Below are 25043 nucleotides of genomic sequence, written 5' to 3' on the forward strand. Positions count from 1 at the left end.
CTTGCTACAATAAGACAAAATAGGCAACGGTTTCAACAGCACCACCTTCTAATACGGGAAAGCAGATAAATATCTGAAATTACATTATATATATTTTTGAGAGCGGTCTTGCAATAGTCTATGCTGCAAATGTCAATCCGGCCCTGATTTCTTTCAGCTTATCTTCGACAAGTAAGGAAACAATGTTTACACCCTTTTCTTTAATTTTTACCATTTGATTCAAACTTTTTCTCTTAGAAGTATATACTGTACCGCTGTCTTAAAAAGTAATTCCAAAAATATACAAATGAATGCTTACCGTTTCACAAATATTCATATTACAACAATCTTCAATTGCTATTTCACAATGATCCGGCTTTGGACGACTAGTTAAATCCACTTTTCCTTTGACTTTGTTCACCACATATCTTTTCTTCCACTTTGGTCGCTTCCTAAGCTTGCATATGTGACAGCTTAGGACCACTATCACTACTACCAGGGTTATGATTACACCTCCCAAAATAATTGCCAACACCTCATTAGAATCTGGTTGAATACAAGGCCCCCTTGTAAAATAGCTGTCCGCTGTTACGTTCTCTTTATTAAGTAGTACCTCATAGTGTTCAGAACTGGTCGAAGATTGAGAACACCTGAAACAGAATAGAGAAATTACAAATCGTATTTAATATTAAATAAAAATATGTTAACATCTAGAAACATCACTCGCAAATGTAACTGATAACTTATTTTAATGGCTACATGATTAAGCTAATCACGGTCTGCAATACCAATGTATATGTGTTCTTAAAAATTTTAAGCAGCTCTCCTCTGCAAATTGCGAATTATTCTTACGTTGCAAATACACCATTAATATGAATTATCGTTATTTAAATGCTTTTGGTATCTTGTTGATGCCAGCTTTTTACCGGTCTGATGTAAAATTACAATAGTATTAATAAATATTGCCCTAAAAGGCAAACTGTACAATGCTATTTCATATTTGACCTACATGAAAATGTATCAACCAATCGGCCTTTCCCGAGATGCAAACAAAAATCTAAGGTTCCTCTTTCCTGAAATGACAAAGACTAATGCTGTTTGAAGATGACTGGGTTAATCCATAGCCTTTGGTATTTTCATGGTTCCCATTATTATTATTATTATTATTATTATTATTATTATTATTATTATTATTATTATTATTATTATTAACGAAATTGTTCTGTTTATTTTAAAATTTTCCTTTAAAATTAAGACAAAATGTAATAATAAACTAAAGTCAAGATTTGAATTTAAGTTCACAGAATACTGAAAGCAAACCCACAAAGAAAGTACTTGAGTTCGAAGAAACATATCTATAAGTTTATTTATAGGACCATTACGTGCCTCTGAATGTACTGGTGGTGTCGTTTCTCTGCAAGACTTTGCGAACTTTCACTAGATGTTACTACAGTCGTCATTGGAAGCTTTTTTTTTTTAAAAAAAAAAAAAAAAAAACTTCTGAGATTTTTAAAGGAAAAAATCCGCTTCAATATTATTAATTCTTTAGGGGCGGCTGTTTTAAATCGATCTTTCTTCAAAGAGAGAAAAAAAAAATTTTCAAAATGAATTTTTATTATATTGCTATACACAGAATAACTTATTTGACAAATAAAGTTTACATACCACACCTGTCCTTTCCGTTCAGACACTTTTATATATTGCCCATTCCCAACGCAACCATCGGCTGTGTCTATATATAGAGGCTTGCAATTAATCTGTTAACAAAATATTAGTTTTAATTTAATCAATTAAATTTTATATAAGTTACTTTCTAATCAAAATTGTTCAAAAAAATCTTAATTAGTTTTTTTTTTTTTTTTTTTCGAAAACAATGTGAACTAGATATTCTGCAAGAACTTCTTTGTGGTTTATTTCGAAAAACTTCACAAGCGGTTCCATTAGAAAAATAGATTAATCCAAATCTCTCACAAAATGGCTCAACTTGGCTTAAAGTCTGGGTCATGAACTCGGTCTTTGTAACAATGAAATCGCCATTATTGAAGGCTATTAATATTTCCATATACATCTGATATTTGATATAACTTGGACATGTTACTCTTACTATTATTACTACATTTTAATATTATAATATTAATTTAATTTAATATTTAATAATTTATTATTTAATTAATATTATATAATTGTGTTATTGTGTGTTTAATTTAATATTATATAATTGTGTTCCTCTTATAACAAATTTGCAAAAAATATATTAAAAATACGAAATTTCGTCAAGATTTTTCCTCAATTCTACGACATTAAACTATGTTTTGTTTGAAAATCATAACTCTTCATAATAATTCATTAATTTCCCCATGGCCTTAATAATTATCTAACAAATTTTACATTAACTTTCACTACTGAAAAGAGTTTTCATTGCATAATAGTAAAAATTGACATTTTTAATATTAATGTTAATTTTAACCGTTACTTTTTTCTGGTATTATTTTTTTTATTTTTTCTTAACCTTAAAATTTTAATTTTGATTCATTACACTTTTCATTAGTGTTTCCAAATATATATGACATGTCAGTTTCTTAACAAGTTAGTAATAAAACAATCATGCAATAAAATTACCTTTTCCAGCCATAAATTCTTTCAAGATATGACAACTCTAATAGTACCAACCCATATTTAAGTCTGACCTAAGTTAACTAGCAGCTACTTACGCCTTTCTTAAAAGAGTGTTTCTTCAAGGTCATCGCTAGATATTCCGCCATTATTGGCAGGTCACTTGTTGCAATTGACAAGCTTCCATGCTTCACGATCTTCCCCCAACCTTTTCGTCTTCATGTACGATTTTTCTATGTTGATATAGTCCATTAATTGTAGTCTCCTTCGTTCCCTCCCTCTCTTTCTAGCTACCATACCCTCTACAACGTACACTCATGTCCAGAATGATTGTCGCATATCTATAACTGTCTTTTTGTAAGAATATAATTTGATAATGATTTTGCAGGGTACTTTTAATACCGATATTATATGTATAATCGGGAAATGTATATTTGTTGTAAATTTCATAAGTACGAAAATTAGAATGAGTAAAACAAAATGTTCCTAAATGGACAAGAAAGTTTTATTTTCGTTTTATTGTTCTTATTTACTGTTCTTTTAACTTGTACAATTTTTTTTTATTTCGTTGTAATCAATCTGTTTTTTTTTTATTATTTATTTATTTACAACGTAATAAGATATTAAACATGTTGCTTTTAACATGCAATTTACCACATACATATTTTTGCAGATTATACACATACTAACATTATAAGAAATATCGGACAACTCCGTTATAAAATTATATTTCTACAAAAATATTTATAGACATGCGACAATAATTTTGGACATGAGTGTACCTCACGATAAATTTCCTTCTTAGCCGATGTACCAACCAGTTTTTCTTCCTCTTTGTAATAATATTTAAAATTGTTCTCTCTCTCCCCCCTCCCCCACCATTTCAAACACCCTCTCATTCGTTTTCCGCTCGACCCAGCTAATTATCCATTCTTCTTCACACCAACATTTCGAAAGCTTTGAGTCGTTTTTCATCATTTTTGCGTAATGTCCATATTACTGACCAAGAGAGTACAATACTCCACACAAAACATTTTATGAGTTTTTTCTCAACTCTTTATTCAAGATCCTACAAAATAGTATTTTCTTCCTCCTAAAGGCTTACTTTTTCATTCCTATCGTTGTGTTTATTTCAAGTTCACATTTCATATCATTACTAATAATACTACCCAAGTATCAAATATCGAAAACTAGTCACCTATTCTATTTTCTCCCCTCCTACTTCTATATCTGACACGACCCCTTCGTTCCAATCACCATGGCTTTTGTCTTTCTAATGTTTATTTCCATCTCATATTCTCCACAACACTTCAAGTTTTCTAACATCTTATTGATTTTATCTTCAGATTCTACAACAAGCGCCATATTATTTCTTCAATACAATTAAACATTACTGTAGAGCGACTACAATTTTTTAATTATCTATACAAAATTTTTAAATATTTTAAAATATACTCACATACACACAGGAACCACTACATCAGGTGGAACATACACATCACCATTCTGGCAATAGATCTTACAAAGGTGCTCCACATTCAGCTTTTCACATCTTTTCCCGTGGTAGTTCGTTGGGCAACTGCACACTGGTTTACCCTGTCTAATTCGACATATACCATCGTTCAAACAATATTCGTCGCACACACTCCGTTCACAGCGATCGCCATTATAACTACCGTCACACGTACACACTGGTCTGCCATTACTGATTTTACAAATACCATTGTGGAGGCAATAATTGTGGCACAAACTAGTTTCACACCTATGTCCAGAGTACCCTAAATAACATTTACAAGTGAGAATGCCGTTCACTTTTTTATGTTCACCATTCACACAATAGCTGCTAAGACACGTGTTTTCCTCAATTGGTCCCCTTGTACTACTGGACACTTCAACCTCTTTTCTTTGGTTTCCCATATTTTGCACATTAGCACTTATACTAACTGATAAATTTTCAGTGCTATCTGTCTGACTAATCATTGAACTAGAGTTAGATTTTGTTCGCGTTGTGACTGCGGCAGCAGTCTGCGAATCGGCACTTGTTTCTTCTTTCACTAAATACACCGTTTTTGTTTTGTCAGATACATTATCCAATGTAACCACTTCAACAGCTTTATCACCTAAGAATTCACATATTCGGAAGTCTGTTGGTATCGGCGTTATTAGTCCCATTGGATTCATTTCAGATTTGTACATTAAATGAAAATCTACATCAGTCTTATGTTTTGGTAACTTCCACACAGCTCTGTTAATCCAATCGGACCAATAAACAAAGTCTTGATCGATGGCTATAGCGAAAGGCTGATGGTGTCGCCCTTGGACTACCAGTTCTCGAGCACTGCCATCAAAATTACTTCTCTCAATTCGAAAATAGATACCCTCTCTGTCGTCCGTCCAATACATTTTTCTCTCTTCATAATCTAGAGTTAATCCTAGAGGCTGAAACAGATCAGTATTTACAATGGCCTTCCTCCCAGATCCATCAAGATTCAACCTCTCGACCGTTGGTTTCAGGTGGTTACAATTTGTCCAATACAAATGCCTACAAAGACAAGATCGAAATATATTTATTACACCTATACAAAAATAAAAAAAAACACATTACCCCATAATTATACACACAAATATGTTTAAATATGTCAGCGTACCCTAAATAACATTTACAAGTGAGAACGCCGTTCACTTTTTTATATTCACCTTCACACAATAGCTGCTAAGACACGTGTTTTCCTCAATTGGAACGAAATTCATCATGGAACAGCATCTTTCAATATTGGAACGGAACTCAACATACATTTTGCATCTATTTCACTCTGAAAATTTTATACAGGAAAATAATTATAGATAGCTTGAAAGCTAAAATGGGTAGTCTGTACTTGCAACCAAGGCTGAAGTAATGTTGGCTTTTGGACATGTGTCACATATGGACGTTCGACATGTCTGTTGCATATGGACGGGTTAAAGTGAGAATGATAAAGTCACATTTTTTCTTTTATTTCTGCCAGAAATAAACGCAAATTGTACTGTAATATATTCGAGAACAAAACAGCTGTTTCTATTATCAGTAGAACTACTTCTGTCATCTGTTGGTAGTTGACTGAAGCTCTCTGACTTACGTTTTCTGCTAACAGATTGATTTATCTAGATTTGGTTTCTGCATCTAAGTCTTACTTTTTTTTTTTTTTTTTTTTTTAAATAGCAAACTGGCTTGCACCACTGTAACTTTAAACCGACCATATTAAAGTCTCGTCTCCTTAAAATTTTCATTTCAATGTTAATACATAAATACACTATATGGAAGCAATTTCTGACTTCTCAGTTCTCGTAGGAAGTGGGAATGGCTACCATTGGCTTTCAACTCTAATTTGTTTAAAAAATGATCATCTAGTCACAATGGATCAAATGGCATAGAAGATAGATTCAAGCATTATTGACACTCCAACCTTTACTTTCTAGCTCCCACATAAACCTACCATACTACATTAATCCAAGCTTTCTGTGCAGCTAAAAATTCTTTGATGAATAATTACCAGAGAACTTACTCAGAATAATATGAGTTTTAGAACAGTGTTGTTAATTGTATGAAGCCAAAAAAAAGTATTAATGACCATTGTATTTAAAATACGAGGCGCGTCCAGAAAGTAAGCTTCCCTCGGATATGTTTACGCCGGAATTCAGACACTTGTTATACTCAGGTATCTTTATTTTTTTTTTATTCCTGAGCTGTATTTGTGAAAATAAATGTTTCAAAATCCCTGTGTCTTCTTTGTTTCCCGCCCTAGGAAAGCTTAGTTTCTGGACGCCCCTCGTACTTACGTATGGTCTTCCTGAATACATAAGAAGTGAAACACTTTCGAACGTCAATACATAAGCAAAATTATCCATTTCTATAGAAGTTTCCTTCATAGAAAATCGAAAAAGTTGCGTTCCTTAGATACAAAAAAAGAAAATTATATTAGATACTGCTTTAAATGTTAACTTTCATTAGGGATAAATGTGCTAGATCTGATTTCGGGTGAAATACTCAGAATAAAGAAATCCCAATCTAATTGTATTTTCCTAGTCCCAAAATAGTATGATCAACTTAGTAAGATTAACCTATAACAGAATTACACATTTAAAATCGAGTTCTATATGAAGTTAATGCATGAGTATTACTTCTAAATATGTGTGAAATAATATACTAACTAACAACACAGAAACGTGTTTGGTAATACCAACTTACACATATGCTTTCTTTGGTTTTGATCACTTCGAACTTTTTCCGAATTGTTTAGAAACGAAGGAACATAAACAAAATGTAAGATTTAGCCTGTCATGGAGTAACAAATATGAAAAATTACCTACTACGAACTAGGTTAACGTCTGTAAAGTATACCAATATTAACTGTAAGCTACAAGGCAACTATGTAGAAATTTGAAGTGGAAATATATTTTTGTCCATCATATTGTGTATACACAGATATTCAAAATGTTTGGTTTTAACTCAGAGTGATAAAAAAAAAAACCCTGCCTGTGGATTTTCGAATACAAGTTTATGGAGCAATGTTTCGAGACCAAAAAGGTGAACAAATAGGTGAATTGTATACGTTTCAGAATTGATCTAATGTATTACGGATAGTTAAAGACCCCTAGGATATGAGAGACAATGCTCTTATAGCGTTACTTAAAACTTATGAATAGTCGTGAAAAAAAAAAATATATATATATATATATATATACACATATATATTTCATACGATTTTTATTTTATCTCACACAACTTACGAACCGAAAGTCTGAAAACCATATTTCATGAGCTTGTATAGCACGTAAAGATTTACTATCACAGAAAGGGTAAAATCAAATTAAGAATGAAAATGTTGCAAGGCTTACTAAATTTTAGTTTGAAAGTAATCAAAGAAAGAAAGAAAGAAAAGGAAAGGAAAGAAAGAGAAAAAGTGAGTAAACAAGAAGTTTGGACGATGACAATACAGAATCTCGGGGTAATGCGTAGTTATACTAATCACATTTGTTTGGCACAGCAAAGAAGAATTCACTTAAGTGGTGATGAATCTTCAAGGTTCTTAAGTAATGAAGTGAGTAATTACAAACACTATGAAATAGTAAAGGTACCGGTATATGGATAATCTGCAAAGATTATGAGATAGAAAATATATTCTGAAGATTTCATAAATTAACATCAACTTTAACAATATCAAATATAAATTTACATCTACTCACCTTTCGCAGCTATCAATTGCTATACCCTGTGGAATTTCATCTTTCAATTTTAATAGAATGCTACCCGTCTTATTCTGTTGGTCACCGTCTAATTTAAAAAACATTATAGCATTTTGACCATGATCCGTCCAATATAGTGTATTAGTGACGGTATCAAATGCAATATCTTGAATGGTTCCATTGCCTGTGGAGGAAATTGGTTTTTAAATACTTCTTGAGCTACACTTCTTGAGCCACGAACACAAACAATAAAAACTCCTAGTTAAACAAATGCTTAAAGTCAAAACTTAAGATTCTTTATATGATTATATTCTTAATCTGAACATCTATCTTATCTTTATGTCGCAGTGTACTGAAGCTAAATAATGGAAGAAAAGCTAGCTTCAAATTTTCTCGTTCACTTCCTATAACCTTTATCGAAGATAAAAGGTTAACATAATGTAAAATAAGCAATGAAAAGAATTTAAAAGGATCCAGAATATATTGAAATTCACTGATTTTACACTCTTGGGTATCTGATGACAAGAGTAACATTACTTGTCATTTTATTTCCTTATTATTGCTGTATTGTTAGCTTTATTTACGTAAGTTCTAGCTTATTTTTTAAAAAAAAATACAGAAATGAAGGTCGCAATAATTGGTCTAAGTACTTTTAAAAAAGTAACAATAAATTACTAAGTTTTTCTTTTCTTATTTTTTTAAATACATATCTTAATTCATTCCAAGAGAATACCTTCCAACTCCGGCAAGTAATTTCACTCGTATGTTACTACATTACGAAGTAATTTAGAATAAACTTAATATTTGCACAGAATACTATTGTTGTAGCTGAAGTTTTAGCGTCCCTTTTCAGCTATATGAGTACGTGGACCTACAATTTACAGTGAAATCCAAACCACTGTCATGAGTTGAAATTTTAATTCTCTTCCACCGGGAATCGAGCCCAGGACCACGTAAGCTAGGGTTGCCATATTACCGATTTTAGCGGGGTCCACCCGATTTTCGAATCCTATAATCATCCCCGCTTAATCATCTCTTAATCACCAAAAACCACCCGCTTTTTTTATTGGAGAAAAATCTAAGACGACTTCGTTGATTAAGTGTTGTTACATTCAACGCAAACCGCTACATCTCTGTATCAACCTCAATCGCGATTGAGTTAAATTTGGACTCTCGCTCAGGTTCAGGCTGTGATCCATTTGTCCTAAGCATTTTGTTTAGATTAGATTCATGATTAATATTTTTTTTTCTTTTAAAATGTTTATGCTGTACATATTTCATATATTGTGAAACCGTGGTAATTTTGTATTTAGTACGATTTGAAGTAGCGATCTTCAAAAGTTATGTGAAATTTTATAAGAGATGGACCAAGACTCTTAAATATCTTTTACCTTTCTTATGATAAAAAATTAAAAATTGTTTTGTGTTTCCTAGAGAGAAAACCGTATGAACAATGTCTGTCATATATCGCTTTGGGAAAACTTGCCTTACATATCTCCTTACAATTACGGATATTTTATCATAATACTTACTTAGTATTTACTTTACAATTCCAGACTCACATTTGTTGAACTTAATAAAACATTAAAGGGAAAAACTAAATTTACTTTACTTTAGTTTCGTTAGAAAAGTACATTGGAAGTGTAACTTAAAGAAATCACTTTTAAAAAAATGGTCCAAAGGATCCCAGATCAGTATTTGTAATACACAAGTTCACATCAGTACTTAAGGTTTAGAGTCACCTTCTTTTCTAATTTTAAAATATGGCAACCCTAACGTAAGCCAAACGCACAAGTGCTAGTGAGGGCTTTACATTATTGTAAGTAATGAAATAGAGTATTATTATTGTCAACAATAACGGCTATGAACAAAGAAGAAACTGCAATATTCGGTGTAAACATGAAATCTATCGTATTTAATTTCAATCCTAAAGTCACACATGGATTAAAAACCCAAACTTTAAAATTACACACACATTAACCTGAAATATTGATTTTTGTTGTATCTTTCTTCAGTAATAGTAACCTTCAGTTATGCATCTACATCAGGAATGATTCAGGTAATTAAGTTTCACAGAATGTAATATTTAATCATTACGTTACGATACTCGATCGAGTAAATCAATACATCTAAACTTCAATTATCCAGATTAATGACTTCTGAAAGTAATCGGATATACAGAAATCCGGATAACTGAGAAAAGTCACAGGTTATGATGTGAGAAAATCCTAAAATAGCTTTTGTTTAACCCCTTGCACTGAAATGAGTGTAGCTCGTCATGGCCTCCCGGCGCCAAATTGCACAATGACGAGCTACATTCGACATAAAATTTAAACTATTGTAGCATCACGTAGGGTTACTATATTGATGTTTTGAAAGTTATATAATAATAAGCTATGTATCATACATTTTGATCACTTCTACTTCAATTATCAGAATTCAGAAAATAAATCGCAGGAAGGGGTTAATGAAAAAGTAGACCTAATGTGTGTTGAAAAAATCACTTTTACTACAAAGGATTAAAAATACAGAAAATTCCAATTAAATATACATTTCAACGTTGGTTTAAATAGGAATTTCGCGGAAATTACATTTTACTAACGAATACACAGTTCAGATTTAAGTTTATTTAATATTTTCTATTATTATTATTATTATTATTATTATTATTATTATTATTATTATTATTTCGTGGTATCTATTCAGATAACTGGAGTTCAGATAATTGAAATTCTACAGTAACCTGAAACATTATTTCATTTATGTTCTTTATAATGAATACAGTGTACGTTAGTCATCTTATTTGACTTGAGTCGCCTTTTATAAATTCTACTTAACGTCTACACTGGTACGATTCCAATCTTCACTCAAACTATGATCTGAAGTACTTCGAGTGTTTTATCGAATGGTTTTGGTTTGATTATACTTAAACACTTGATCTACAATAGTTTGACGCTCTGATTGTCGTCCAGCTAACTGTTGTTCATATATTCAGTTGCTAGGGAATATACATGGTTCGGCTGCAGCAACATTAAATTGTAAATACACGTAGTATCACAGTTTAAGTAATCGATTTAAATGCATTCAAGCCTTTACTCAAACAATACAAATTATTTATTTACTATCTTCCGTCCGAATCAATCTAGTTTGTAAAGTCCCTTTTCACCATCGAGGACGTGGGTCTATCATTAACATGGCATCCGAACTTCGAACCAACCCTATGCTTCCATTAACAATCAACAGACCGTTTTTATTTGCACACTATGTTAAATTCACCCCAAAATAAACTAAGTTACTCCACCACTCGTCTTGTAAACTTATTGACAAGAGTACCTATATTTTTTTTCTGGTTACTGAGATAAATAAATTAGATAATACTTACTTTGAACTATATGTTTGATTTGATGGCTTTTGTCCAATGACACACTGAACACACTCGCATTCTCACTCTTCACATCACTAACAAATACTTGCTGATTCATAGAATCAAAGGTAATGCCCGTGAGCTCATTGAATTCTTCTTTGACATTGTACATGAGGTCCCCTTCCTTATCCAAGAAGGAAAGCTGATCTTCATTCGCAAGAAGAATATCTGAAATGAAAGAGATTTTTATTTCTAAAAAATATGTTATATTGTTCGTCGTGTCAAACATAGTTAAACCTCAGGTTATGAATGAATTAGATTAGAATCACCAATATTTAGAAAACATTGGATAGACAAGTATTCACAGATCTTCCACAGATATACAGGACGGCATACGACTCAGTGACTTGTGCAGCACCCTGCATTTGAATTGATTTAATGGTTAGTCCTCGCTTGAGGAACTGGTATATCACATGTTCACTGTTGTTACTTTGAATAAAGGTATTACAGTTTCCTATATAAAGTGTTGACTTGTTCGGTTATTTAGGAGATCAGAATAACAAAACAGACGAACAACTGCTGTGCAATTCTCCTCACAAATTTACCATTCTTTCCCTGAAATGAACCTTTTCCCTCCAAATTTATCACTCTTCTCCTCAAATGACCCTTTCTTCCTCCAAATGAACCTTTCTCCCTCCAAATTTACCATTCTTTTCCCCAAATAAACTTCTCCCCTCCAAATTTATCCTTCTTCCCCCCAAATGAACCTTTATCCCTCCAAATTTACCATTTCCCCCCCAAATAAACATTTCTCCCTACAAATTTATCATTCTTCCTCCCAAACGAACCTTTCTCCTTCCAAATTTACCATTCTTCCTCCCAAACTAACCTCTCTCCTTCCAAATTTACACTCTCCATTTTGAATAAACTATTTTCAATGAATAATTATGTCCCCCTCCAAATCCACAGATGGTATCAGTGTAGGTGCAAAAAAAAAAAAAAAAGAAAAAAAAAGACTTGTAACTGGAGACAGGTGTTTTTTTTTTTTTTTTTTTACGACCTTAACATTTAAGCTAATGTATAAAATAAACTTGAAATTTCGTACCATGCAAATATCGACAGGGGGCATTGTTTCACATACCTGCAATACAATCAGATTACACTGTGCCAACTCTATTTTTTTAGATTGCATTACGTTAGGTTTTTGCATATTTCAAATCTACATATTAAATAAAAACTTAAAAATAGCATAATTGTTATGCAGTGTAGCAAACGAAGACGCTACAGTACTACAAACGTCCTGAAACAACTTCATTTTGGAGGCTTCTAACAAAAGTAATAACGCAAGCGAGACAGACGGGCACTTTAATATATATATCCAAAATACTTTAGTGTCGTATATTATGATCGTCGTATGATTTACTTCGAACAAGTAGAAACAAGTTACAAGAAATTGACAATTTGACTTTCTTCGAATGACAATTTCAAGAAAGTGCTGAGATAAGTATCACATCCAATCACTGGCGTCTCTGGCACGTAAATTTGGGGGGCATCAAAGAAAGTGATTTAAATGGTACTACCTAACCCAGCCTACACTACATGAAATATAGTATCAAGTGTAGGTTCATTCATTTCTTTAGTCCCAGTTTTCTTCGATTCCGTTTATTACCACTTTGCTTACCTCCACGGACCCCTTGAGAACTCTGTACTCTGTTATAATCGTTTCACAGCCTGAATATTATATACCAAATAAGTACAATTATTATCATTTATACGTTATTCTATTGTTAGTAAATAAATTAAGTTAGAATAAAATATTGAATATTTTGTACTTCAAAATATTGGGGGGACGCGTCCCCCTCTTCCCCCCTTCGCCAGAGACGCCCGTGCTTCCAATTATGTAGATAGTTTTGAATAAACAAAGAATCATAATGTCGTTTATACCAATTTAGTATCTCAAACCGTTCTCGAGATAAAAAAAAAAAGTAAAATTGCTATATTGTTTAAAATGGCGTATTTGTGGGAGCTTTTTAAAACCGTTGTTGTTTGCCTTTGCTTCTGCTCTTATAATATCCTAACACGAGTTTTTGGCAGGTGTAATCAAGTTCTCGGAATTACGCAATTCTGAGCTGTGTTGCAAACTTTATCATTATTTGTCGTATCTCGCAGAACGATTTCAGATATCAAATTCCTGTAAACGGAATTTATTATCTTTGTATCTACTGAAACACATCTCTAGGATTAGAAGAGTTACTTATTCAAGCAATTCCTCGACACAAAGGCTTTTGAAAAAAGTCAAACTTCAAATCTCTTGTAACTTTGTTCCTATTAATTCGAAGTCCACAGTTTTAATCATAATACTGACCACTAAATTACTTTAGATGTGTATTGCCCCGTCCGTCTCAGTTGCATTATTACTGCTGTAATCGAAAGTTGTATGTTTGTGATTCTGTAGCATCCTTCGTTTGGATTATTGAATAACAAATGTGATGATGTAAGTATTCGTCTAACATGTGGACTTGAAATGTGTAATAACTTGATAGTGGAATCTGAAAAAATGTAACTATGGTATGTTGGCAACACTGATAATGTGGTGATATATTGGAGTATGACAAACAATATCTTGCAGAAATTCACATGGTACAAAATTTCTTGACCGTCGAAGTGAGACTGTATGCGCTGGTATGCCATACCGCCTCTGGTTTATCAGTGATGAAAGCATACCACCTCTGGTGATCAAGACATGCCGTCACTGGAGATAGATAAAATACCTTTAATAAATCCATTTTTATACACAGTAATTAACGAAAAGAATAGCTTTCCACGTAAAAATATTTTATTTCTTATGTAGAAATAATTTCTAAGTTGACAACACCGACATTTTTCTTATCTTTTTCCTACCTTTTGTTTTTAAAAAGTGGTGTCTTCAAAGAAGTTCATCAAGTTTATATTTTGATGTGCAATATTGAATTGTTTCTTTCTTATGTGTGTGTGTGTGTGTGTGTATTGTCTTCTTGCTTTAACGCATATAAATGTCATGTTCTGAGCATGGGCGGATTTAGCGGTTGTCTCCTGTGGGGGCGGATCTTCCGGAGGTTTGGAATACCCATCAATGAAGTGGGGTATCCGAGACTTTTCCCGCAGGAAATAGTTAATATAAAAACTTGGTTCTTGAGCATTTTCGTGTATTATTCTCTATAATAGAACATAGGGAGATTCTTTTCTTCAGAAAGTTGTTGACAGGGGATCAGTCTCTTCATGTCCCCCCTGAAACTACAGAGAAGCTCTCGAATGGCTTTCAGTCATAGAAATAGAAATGCAATCTTTTAGGCAACATACCATCACTGTATTTTAACATTTAGATAGCCAGTATGTCGAGTCAAAATCGTAATAAAACATACAGTCTCTGTCTTTTTTCCACTTCGAACACTATATATAATTTCCATATCTTGCTTAAGGAGGGTTTAAACCCCGAAACTTCCATTGCGTACGTCATTACTGAGCACAATAAACTTTTTTTTTTTACTTTGATTCACTCAAAAATTATGGAAGAAATATTAATTTATGATTAATAATAATAATAATAATAATAATAATAATAATAATAATAATAATAATAATAATAATAATAATAATAATAAAAAATTTCTTCCATCTAACAACTACGCTAACTTTATTTTTCAACTTTCGTGAGTTGTTTTGTTTCTACAAAACGCCGTCTATTTTAATGATCTTGTTTTGCAGTCATTCTTTGAATACGTACTAGCAGAGTGCCCGATTAAAATGATGCCTCCTTGTACCTGAATAGTTAGCGTAGACACAGACAGAACTACGTTAGTCCAGCATTATGATGAAAGCTGGAATTACCCTAACTATTTCTCCCCCACCCTACCCTAAAACCTCAGGCTCATTTTGGAATTATGCCAGCAACATTTCCTGGTATCAGGTACGAGGCAGCGCAAATGGCGACACTATTAACTTGGCTGAACTATTATTAATTGGCGTGGCTGACGGTGAAGTGTCTTGTTTATCTTAAATAAGGACCAAGAATATATAAATATTTTCGGCCAGATAGTTATGCAACTTTTAAATGTTTTGAAGTTTGCATTTTAAACTTACTCACAAACTTTGATTTATAATAAGGATTAACAGGAGTCTATGCGCTCACGAAGCATTACTCAATTTCCCTTAAATCTTCGACTAGTCTATTAAGACTATTTCGCCCAAGTGTTTATGCAATCCGAATTCTTAAATGCACTGCGGTTTGCATAACATTACAGGAGGTAGCGTGACTGAACGAAGCTATCTTTTAGCAAATAGAAGAACTGAAAATATGGTATGAGACGAAGGCATAATTACATCAGCTTGAGTATAATTATTATATTATTTTCGCGATACTCTCGCAATGAGTAAGAAAACGAGTGGAACATATATCTACGTACGGATGAATTTAGATCATGATGACGCCATACAAGTTTTCGGTAGCGTTACAAGAACAGGAAAGTACGGTTTAATGATGCAGGAAGTCTGAATGCTTCACGAGGGAAGTTCCCGAAAACACTACGAGTGAAATGCCATCCTTGTAGAACTTAATAATAATTCAGTGCTCAGTGGTGAAACAGCGAAGTGATCACGGCTAACGATTTTGGAAACTGCCATCAAATCGAAAACAGTTTGAATGTCGCTTACAGATTCTGAGAGAAAGTTCTTATACAAGCAAGTGTAAGTACCAATTTAAAAGATCTGTTAGTCTAAAATTCGCTTTAGTTCAATTCGCGAACAAAATCAGCAAAACATGAATTTTAGGAACAATAAAAAAAAAGTATCAAAAGATTGTGATCTTGGCCAAGAATTAGTTTTTAGATCAGGGGCCACAAAATTTTTGAACAGCCCCTAAATCGAATTATCGTATTTTCTACGAAATAAGCACATCATACTGAGTTTAGTTTGGGTTTGGCCACACTATATGTAATTCTCCAGGCCTACAAGAAAATTTTTGATTGAAATATATTGGATCTTTTGATCCAGTAACTTTACGAAATACAGCTATTTTACTTAACTTTTAATGTAATTTGCTATTTACTTTTTTTTTAAAAAAAAAATTCCTTGTTATTTGATTTTGTATACAAGTTAGGAAACCAGTCTTTCGAAAACATTTCAACTTCCCAATGTTAAAGTTCCCAAAAACGCACAATGCATAAAGTATCCTTTGCTTCCAGGAAAAGAAAGGTTGATTGCAGAACAGGAACATCCGTGATTATTTATTGCATACTAGTAGTATGCCCGTTCTTCGCAGGGGAAAATAAGTTTCATTTTGGACATAAAGGGATGAATCTGGATTTAAACATAATCGAAAGTTTAATTGTTCGTCTCAGCAACCCCGAAAGCTATGGATTCGACACTAATATCGGTCATAGCCAAAGGGTGGGTCCAGGGGGTCAGAATCCCCCTTCGAAACCAGAAATTAACAAAAATAAGGATAAAACAAAAAGAAACTAGAAAAAGAAGAATTAGTGATAAAAATAAAAAGCTACAGCAAGCGTTTGGTTACTCTTTCTTATGAGGATCTTTGTATGGAGGAAACAGGGGGAGGGGGGAAATTAAAAATGGATATTATTGTGATAGAGCATTCCGAATTCCATGTAGTTCCATGCTAATCCTATGGACTACAAATGACGACCGATTCGATTAGATAGACTCAGGTAGAACTTAAATGCCCACAATCACCAATAATATAGCCTAAGCATGGCAACATAATATCAGTTAAACTTGTTAAAGAAATTTTCAATTTCGCTTCAACACTAATCCATTTTATAGGATCCTGCCGAAAGACATCTTGTTGCTATCCTTGACGATATTAAACTAAGAAAAAGAAAAAAGAAGACAAGAAGAACCGCGTTCGAATGACCTCGGAGGATTATATCTTTTTCAATTCCTTTTTGTATTCTTCTGGGGAGTTCTTCATAGCGTGTTACTAAATACTGTCCTAACAAACCAATATGGGTGTGTTGCCAGTAAAATAGATTGATCGAGCCTCTTGTGGATAACCACAATATTTCATGTCACGCCCCCTTCCGCCCCTTACGAAATACTGACTAAACGAACCAATATATGTTGCCAGTAAAATAGTTTAGAATGGTTGAGCTCCTGATAACCACAGAATTTCGTCACGCCCCCCCTGTTACAAAATCCCCCCCTGTTATAAAATCCCCCCTGTTATAAAATTCTGGCTACGTGCCTGTCTCCTCTCTTCCTCTCCCCAAAGTTGCAAGGTTGAATTTGGACTTAAACGGCGTCGGAAGTGTCACTGTTCATTATAGCGACCCCGAAAACCACAGATTCGACACTAATATCGGTCATTTTCGATCATTTTTAAATATGTACCCCCCTCTCCTAAGTTGCACCGTTAAAGTGAAATGATAAAAACAACCCCAGGCACGAACCTAATCTATGTTGAAAATTTGATCGGGTGGTACAAGAGATATGAAGTCACAAACAGTCACTTTCATTTATATATATAGAAAGAGAAATATTAACCTTAGGAATATCCCTCGTGGATTATTTGCAACCTGTTGTAGAGAGAGAAATTATGTTCATCAGGTTTGCGACATTAGGATTCATCAGTTGATTCCGTGCAGTTAATTAGATTAGCATGCGTAGGTGTACTCCTGAGTTCGATGGTGAACTGTGGATGTTGCATCAACGTAAGCACGAAGATTGATAAACTCCTTCCAATAAAATGTATTCTGATTGAGTAATGTTCATTGAAGGTTGGAACCTTTCAATGTATAATGCACGCCATTGCTTTTCCTTCTTTTAATGTAACTTTTACCAAAACCACCATAAAGAAAATAGCGTCTTTGGATGTAGATCATAAAATAGCAAGTTTTCCCCATGTTACTTTAAATTGTGAAACAAAACTTATTGACTCCATGAACATATTTCGTACTATTAAAATAAGAATTTTAAAAAATACTACCACTAGCTTTTATAATACTATGTAGGGAGTGGCGTAAGCAAGGGGGACTGGCTGGCTTAATCCCTCTTCCTTTTTGTCTAGTTTCCTACAACAATTTATTCTACCATTTTATCCGTTATGGTTAATTTTCTTTTACTCATCATAATCGCCTTTGCAACAAGGATGTCATCTTTGGAATCTTGAATTTAATTTGTTATTTTCAAGTTTTATCAGAGAATTGAAAGAAGAGTACTGCACAAGACGCAAATCAGATTTTTCGACATAATTGTCTAAATTATTTTAGCTTTATTAGATATTTTATAGTGTTCATTATCGACTGTAAGAAATAATTAAAATGAATAACTTGTTTCATATCGGGAAAGTTACACAGCAGCGAAAATCGCCCAATTTTCAAGCTCTTTAATCAATCTGTTGATCTTAATTATTCAAAACCGATTAACGTCTCATGTGGAAAGCGCAGCTTTGTTACATAATGCTTGGGATTAGGGATAAAAATGGATCTGAAAAGGTGGAGGGACGCATGACGTCACGATGTCCCCTGTGGAAGACGGCGTCCCTCGGCGTATCCCCTTACTTTTACTCCTACTCGAGATATATATATATATATATATATATATATATATATATATATATATATATGGTATGTATGTGTATACATGTGTGTCCTGACATGGTCATTATTAATCTCTCCCATGCTTTTCTGGATAAGCCACTGCACCTAGGTATATGGTAAAGTGCAATTTAATGAAGATATTCCCTTAGGTTGTAGACGAGTAAAGTGTTCTCGTTTGCGGATGATACGACGTCTTATTGTCGGAACTGAACCGATATATTTAACAAAGTTAGAAACCTTGCCAATAAATAAATATCTGATGAACATAAAAGTCGAGGATAAATACTAAAGTGACGAAAGCAATGGTAGTTGGAAGAAAAAGGAGCTGTAACAACTATAAAATTCATCGGAAAAGGAAAAAAAAAAAAGGAATCTGATAATTGTCATATCGGAGGAGCACACAAACACATCAAGCACTATGCTACATAATTATGACAATTATTAGTTTTAACGTAAGTGAGTCCTTCACGTGAGAGTATTTTAACACATTTGTTTTTTTTAATCTCGCAAAAACAGCGTTTTTTATTGTTCGATAAGAACTATGCCAACATAAAACAAGTTAGTATGCAGTATAGAAGTTACTTCACATAATAAATGGGTTGTTTTACCTTTTAATGAGTTGATATTTCCTTTTCTTACACTGGAATCTTTAATTCGGGGAGGACTTCCGAAGACAATGTCAAGATGCAATTTGCATAATTCCCACGCTGTGTTCTTCCTTATATTTAAAAACTCAATTTTAAAACCAAAAGTTCTTCCTAATATTTAGCGAAAAATTATTGTAATTGCAGTATACTTCGTTCAGAAATCCCCTCCGCTTCCTGAAACTTCCAGTTAAGAAAGGGAAATACTGGATCACAATTAAAAATTAAAACAACGCAGATATGTAAAATATTTATTTTTCTATACTATGATTACGTAAACTGTTAGTATTCAGTTTAACTGTTCCCTAAGGTCGATAATAAAACACGATAAAATATGTTGATTAATATCTCAGAAACATAAAATGAAATAAGATAAATGAAATAAAGAAATAAGAAACAAATAAAAATTTGACTGATTTCTTGTACACATTTTCTTTCATTACCCAGATAAATATATAAATCCTGCTAAAAAAAAAAAATGAATAAATGAAGTGAAAGACAATGAAAGAAGTGGCAGAGTAAAAAAAAAAAAAAAAATGGGAAGAAACCGCAGACCCTACTAAAAGTGGAGGACGAGTCAGATCCCCATCACCTGCCAATGTCACACTCAAGTAAACGCAAGGCTAGGGATGGTGAAACAAGCACTTAGGTGGTAATTTTTTTCTTCTTTTGATGCGTCGTATGGAGTATTATACACTATGAGAAACATACACCTTACGCCAAAGTAGGATGACCACAGTTAGAAAATAAATAAATAAGTAAAAAATCTTGACACTCTGCAAACTGACATAATTTGACAATCCACTTATAATTATTATTCTGACTTATTCATGTCAGTAACGAAGAAGGCTAGCTTTTCAAAACAACCCGATTTACTTATTTAATCTTATTCGAATTTTAATTTTTACATTATCTTTAGCAGGATTAGAGGCATCGACTAACACTTAGTGTTTTTGATAATTTAAAGGATAGATCAAACCTTCTTGGAGAAAAAAAAAGCTATGAAAGTCTATACAAAAAAAGTCAAAATGGCAACTACGAGCCAAAAACGGGACGTTTACTTTAAAAAAATACATTTTGCGTCCCGTTTGTATTTTTCTCGGGACACCGGACAACTTTCTGGAAAAAAAAATGTGACAATACCATTAAAAATGTGACAATGATCATCCTACGCAAACGTTATTTTAAAATATTTTTTCGAAATTTAGGTGTAGAGAAGAATGGATGAAATAAACGGGGTCGAACGGACAACGAATCAAGAAATGTTAGAAATAGTAGGAGAGAAAAACAGTCATTTTAGATGTAATTGGAAAGCGTAGGGGAAAAAACTGGTTGGGACAGAAGGAACTGTATCATAAGGAACGTGTTAAAATGGTGGAAGGATAAGGAGGAAGGAAGTAAAAGGAGCCACAGTTATGGATGATATTAAAACAAACCCTTGCGTCAAGAGGAGGTGGTTAACTGAATGCATGGAAACTTCAGATTTCGGCAAGTAATCTGCCATTGAGACAAAATACCTCAGCATCAACATATTTCTGGACAGTAACAGAAAAAAAACTTCTCTAATTATGCTACAGGGTGGCCCAGGACAGCCCTGCATTGATCTAGAACAACATTATAATTTCTTAAAATATGAATTTTATTTTCTTAGGTCTGTTCCGAGATTAAGATGTAAGTGAAAAGAAGTTAAGAACAAACAATAAAAGGAATGAAATCAACATCTGTATGGATAACAATAAGAAACTATATAAAATGGCATATGCACATCAGTACGGTGCTGTATACCTACTTTTGGACCACCATGTAGTTTTAGTACTTCGTAATGGCTCTTTTTTTCATCTTTATCTTTATTGTATTTTTCAACGAAAAGCATAATTACACAGCATAAAAACGACCGGTACAGATTAATTACACATCCTAGATATGCATATGATTGTTATACATATTATATATATATATATATATATATATATATATGGCGCAATTTCCATTGCATAATAAGTAATGATCGCATTGTTTTCAGCATCATTATTCCTGGCTTTTAGTTTTATACTTCTTAATTGAATTGGCTATCTACTTGTGGCAAAATGCTATGTCAATACCAAGCTTCCGCTCGAACCTATAACTAGGGTTAAGTATGTGGTTACATAGTAACAGTCTGAAATGTGGACTATGTAATACTTACCAGATTACGTGTATACACAGGATAGAACGGAAATGGCACACTTCAATATAGGCCGGGTTCAAGGGGGGCTATAACCCCCCTTGACACTCAGGTATAAACTCGATAAAATGGGCTTCAATCCTACTTTACACTGGATAAAACGGCAAACTAGCCCCTCCCTTTAGGGGGTGCACGTGCACCCCCCTTTGTTGCAAATATACACTACCTACAATGAGACGGTAACAATTCCATAACTCCGCCCATGCTGTCACGAGATGACAAGTATTCATTAAAATACAATCAAAAGGCAACAACAAAAAATCAGCAACATACTTGGCTCGTTGGGTTTGAGTTTAGCGTCCTTTTCAACACAGAGACTATATGAGACGAGAATCTACAGCTTAATGTAGGATCCACCAATGCATATGAACTCCCACCAGAAACTGTAATATACGTTTGTGTGTGCTGAAATAATTATTGAAACTGACCCAATTTCCAATTAAAAGTATTCTACGTTACTGTAAGAAATCATAGTTTTGTTTTACGTAAATTCTGAATATCAGACATTTCTCCCATTCCCCCCATTAAAAAAAAATCGCAAAAATCTTCCTTCCACTCTGAAAAATCTGTCAACTAGGAACTAGCAGTCTATAGCAGGTAGTCAAAATATTCTCTTGTTTTCTTTTGTTAGTTTCTAACGTAAACAACTACAGCTGGCAACACTTGCAGTGACGTATACAGAACTGATATTGGCTGTAAGGCATTGTGGGGAAAGGGAAGCACTTTCTCGCGGGTATTCGTGTGAGAAGACGGTTCACTTCGATCTCAATCAGTTCATGCAAAGATGTAGGTGGGGGAATAACTAGTAAGCAGATCGAACAACGAATGGTGCGTACGCAGCGTTTTCTGCCCGTGTGCCTACGTGACAACCTGCACGTGAAGAGTGGTTATCCGATTCCATGACATCTCATAAAACCAGCTTATTCAGTCTTGCTTGCTTGGCAAAATAAACACTCGACATGCATGATGATCATTCATAAATGAGAGATAAGGCATGTTTTACATACTTGTAATCTACCCTGAAGACAAAATACGTCTAGGAACTGAAAAATGGGGCAATGTACAAGTTAAGAATTAGAAATCGGAAGTTTTAATAACAATGAGTTAGTACATACTCGTGATATGATGTACTTTGAAATTTATCACGAATAATTACGTAATTAAAAAAAAAAAAGTTACAGCTATCCTAGAAATATTCCTGTTGGCATAACACTTAAGAATTGTTTACAGTTGTGGAGACGGAAAAGGGCGCGAAATTGCCATTTCAATCGAGTGCAGTGTACAAGTGAAATTTTTTGAGTTTTACATCCTACGGATATGCCGGCTAGGCTAAAGGAGACGGTGAACATGAGAAATGAATGAAGAAAGTGGGAGGAAACGGGAGAACCCCGAGGAAACCCACGCACACAGTGTTTGTCCAACACAAAGTTCACTTGGCGAAAGCAGGTGAACTCGGGACCCCATGCACCAGAGGTGAACGCTCTACCACTGAGCCACCGCGGCCTCTTGCAGTGTACAAGTGTATGCAAATATCAACAGTATTACTTAAATGGATAACCGGTACAGAGTACGTATGTATAGGTATCGGGTTTCCAATTCGAAAAATTTTTAGTTCATGTCTTGAATAAAACTTCCCTTCCAACAATTTAGCACTCGAAACAGTTCTTTCGGAAACTTCTTTAGCACCACAGAAACAGAACTACTAATGATACTAATCTATGCCGATAAGATTTAGCACACTGATGTTATATGAAAACAATAATGATAATCCATTAATTACGTAATTCTGTCTGTGGTTGCTCTTAATTTTGTGCGACCAACAAGACTCGAATTGAACAGTTGAATAATTTGTTGAAACAGTTTCAGTTGTCTCAAGTGAACCTAGTCGAGAAATAACGATACTTTCTTCTTTATTTCAATTAAGTAGACTGCTTCAGATACAATAATAGCCCTCACCGCAAGTTTAGTGGCTAGCGCATGTACCTTTGGTAAATGGAGTCCTGGGTTCGATTCTTGATGGGGAACTTTGAACATACTAAGGCGTTCCAATTTCATCGTAAAGGATAGGTCCACATATATAACCTCACTGAAAATGAACTCTCAACTTCAATCAAAATAATAATAATTAATGCTGAAAATCTGAACAATATCTTACGAGCACATAACATGAGGACAGAGAGGTTTTATTAAAGAAAGAGCCTCAGATACCGTCTTTGTTTTTGGTTAGTTACCGCCAAAATTAAAATTGTGCAACTCTGTAACTTCCGCCCACAAATTCAGGAGGCTCATCGCACACGCTTATCCCCCTGCATGATCGACGTAAACATTTCAAGAAAGGATCTCGGATCTCACTCATCCCGTTATACTTCCATACTTAATGATGTCAAATCCTTCCCAAAACACGATAAAACTACACTTTGAATTATTATTATTATTATTATTATTATTATTATTACAGTATTCTGCTTGTCGGCAGGTCCTGCGACCAGGCCCGTATCCACGGGTGGCTAGGGGGCCGGGCCCCCCTAAATTTTTACTGGCCCCCTAAAAGTTCCACGAAAGGCTTGCAAATGAACTATAATATGGTTGGGTCGGCCTCCCCTAACTTCTACCGCCCCCCCCCCCCCTACATTTTTGGGCTGGCTGCGGACCTGCCTGCGACTAATGAGTTTAAGGTTTGGGCCTGGAAATGTTTCTTCCACGTTTCTCGATCTTCAGCTACCTCTTTCAACCCCCAATATTTTAGTCTATTTTTCAAGTCTGTGTTCTTCCTACTCCTCGCTTTCCTTCCATCTTTCCTTCTATGGATAGGTGCTGATTGCCACGGGTGCTGACTGCCACAGCCAATTATTGGTGCTGACTGCCACGACTGTCGCTGATTGCAAATATGGTGTTGACTGCCACGACGGCGTGCTGACTGCCACGAGCCTGGGAGAAACTGTATTTGGAAAGAGAGGAATTAATCCCTCATACTAAATTTATGATTATTAATTAATTTAGCAATCATCACAACAAATCTATGTGGCATCCTATAAGTTACAAAGTTGCTCACTAAGTGGAACGACATACACTTGGATGTTTATAAAGGGATTGTCTTTTCTGTTATATGTACAATTTGCATATTTCATTGTTTATATTAATTGTTTTATTGTATTATTTAATGGATATGATAGTCTGAAGCCAGCTGACAAGGGAAGTTTGGGAGAAGCACTCGCCTGCAGAGAATTAAGCATGTCATTTGAAGGACCAATTCATGCTGATTACAACAGGTAATAAAACTCCTGTACGTTGAGAACTGTTCGAGATATTCACCTTGGAAATTTATATGAGAAAATGAGTGGATGCACGTTTCAATGCGTTAAGTATTCTCACCCATGGCGAAGCCTGATGGTTTGAACTTGCTA

General features: G+C 34.0%; 1 protein-coding gene across 1 annotated transcript in view; it reads right to left on the reverse strand.

Moving 5' to 3' along the window:
• The window catches only part of cue (Low-density lipoprotein receptor repeat domain-containing protein cueball), a 65565-nt gene that overhangs the window by 11053 nt on the left and 29469 nt on the right, over nt 1–25043 (reverse strand). The window contains exons 2-5 of the mRNA XM_081745188.1: nt 11198–11407; nt 7816–7999; nt 4052–5134; nt 299–629 (exon numbers count right to left, since the gene is read on the reverse strand). Coding sequence (XP_081601314.1) covers nt 299–629; nt 4052–5134; nt 7816–7999; nt 11198–11407 — 1808 coding nt within the window. The remainder of the gene's footprint in view (nt 1–298; nt 630–4051; nt 5135–7815; nt 8000–11197; nt 11408–25043) is intronic.

The sequence above is a fragment of the Thermobia domestica genome, chromosome 18, assembly GCF_964235325.1.
Source record: "Thermobia domestica chromosome 18, izTheDome1.hap1.1, whole genome shotgun sequence".
Lineage (NCBI taxonomy): Eukaryota > Metazoa > Arthropoda > Insecta > Zygentoma > Lepismatidae > Thermobia > Thermobia domestica.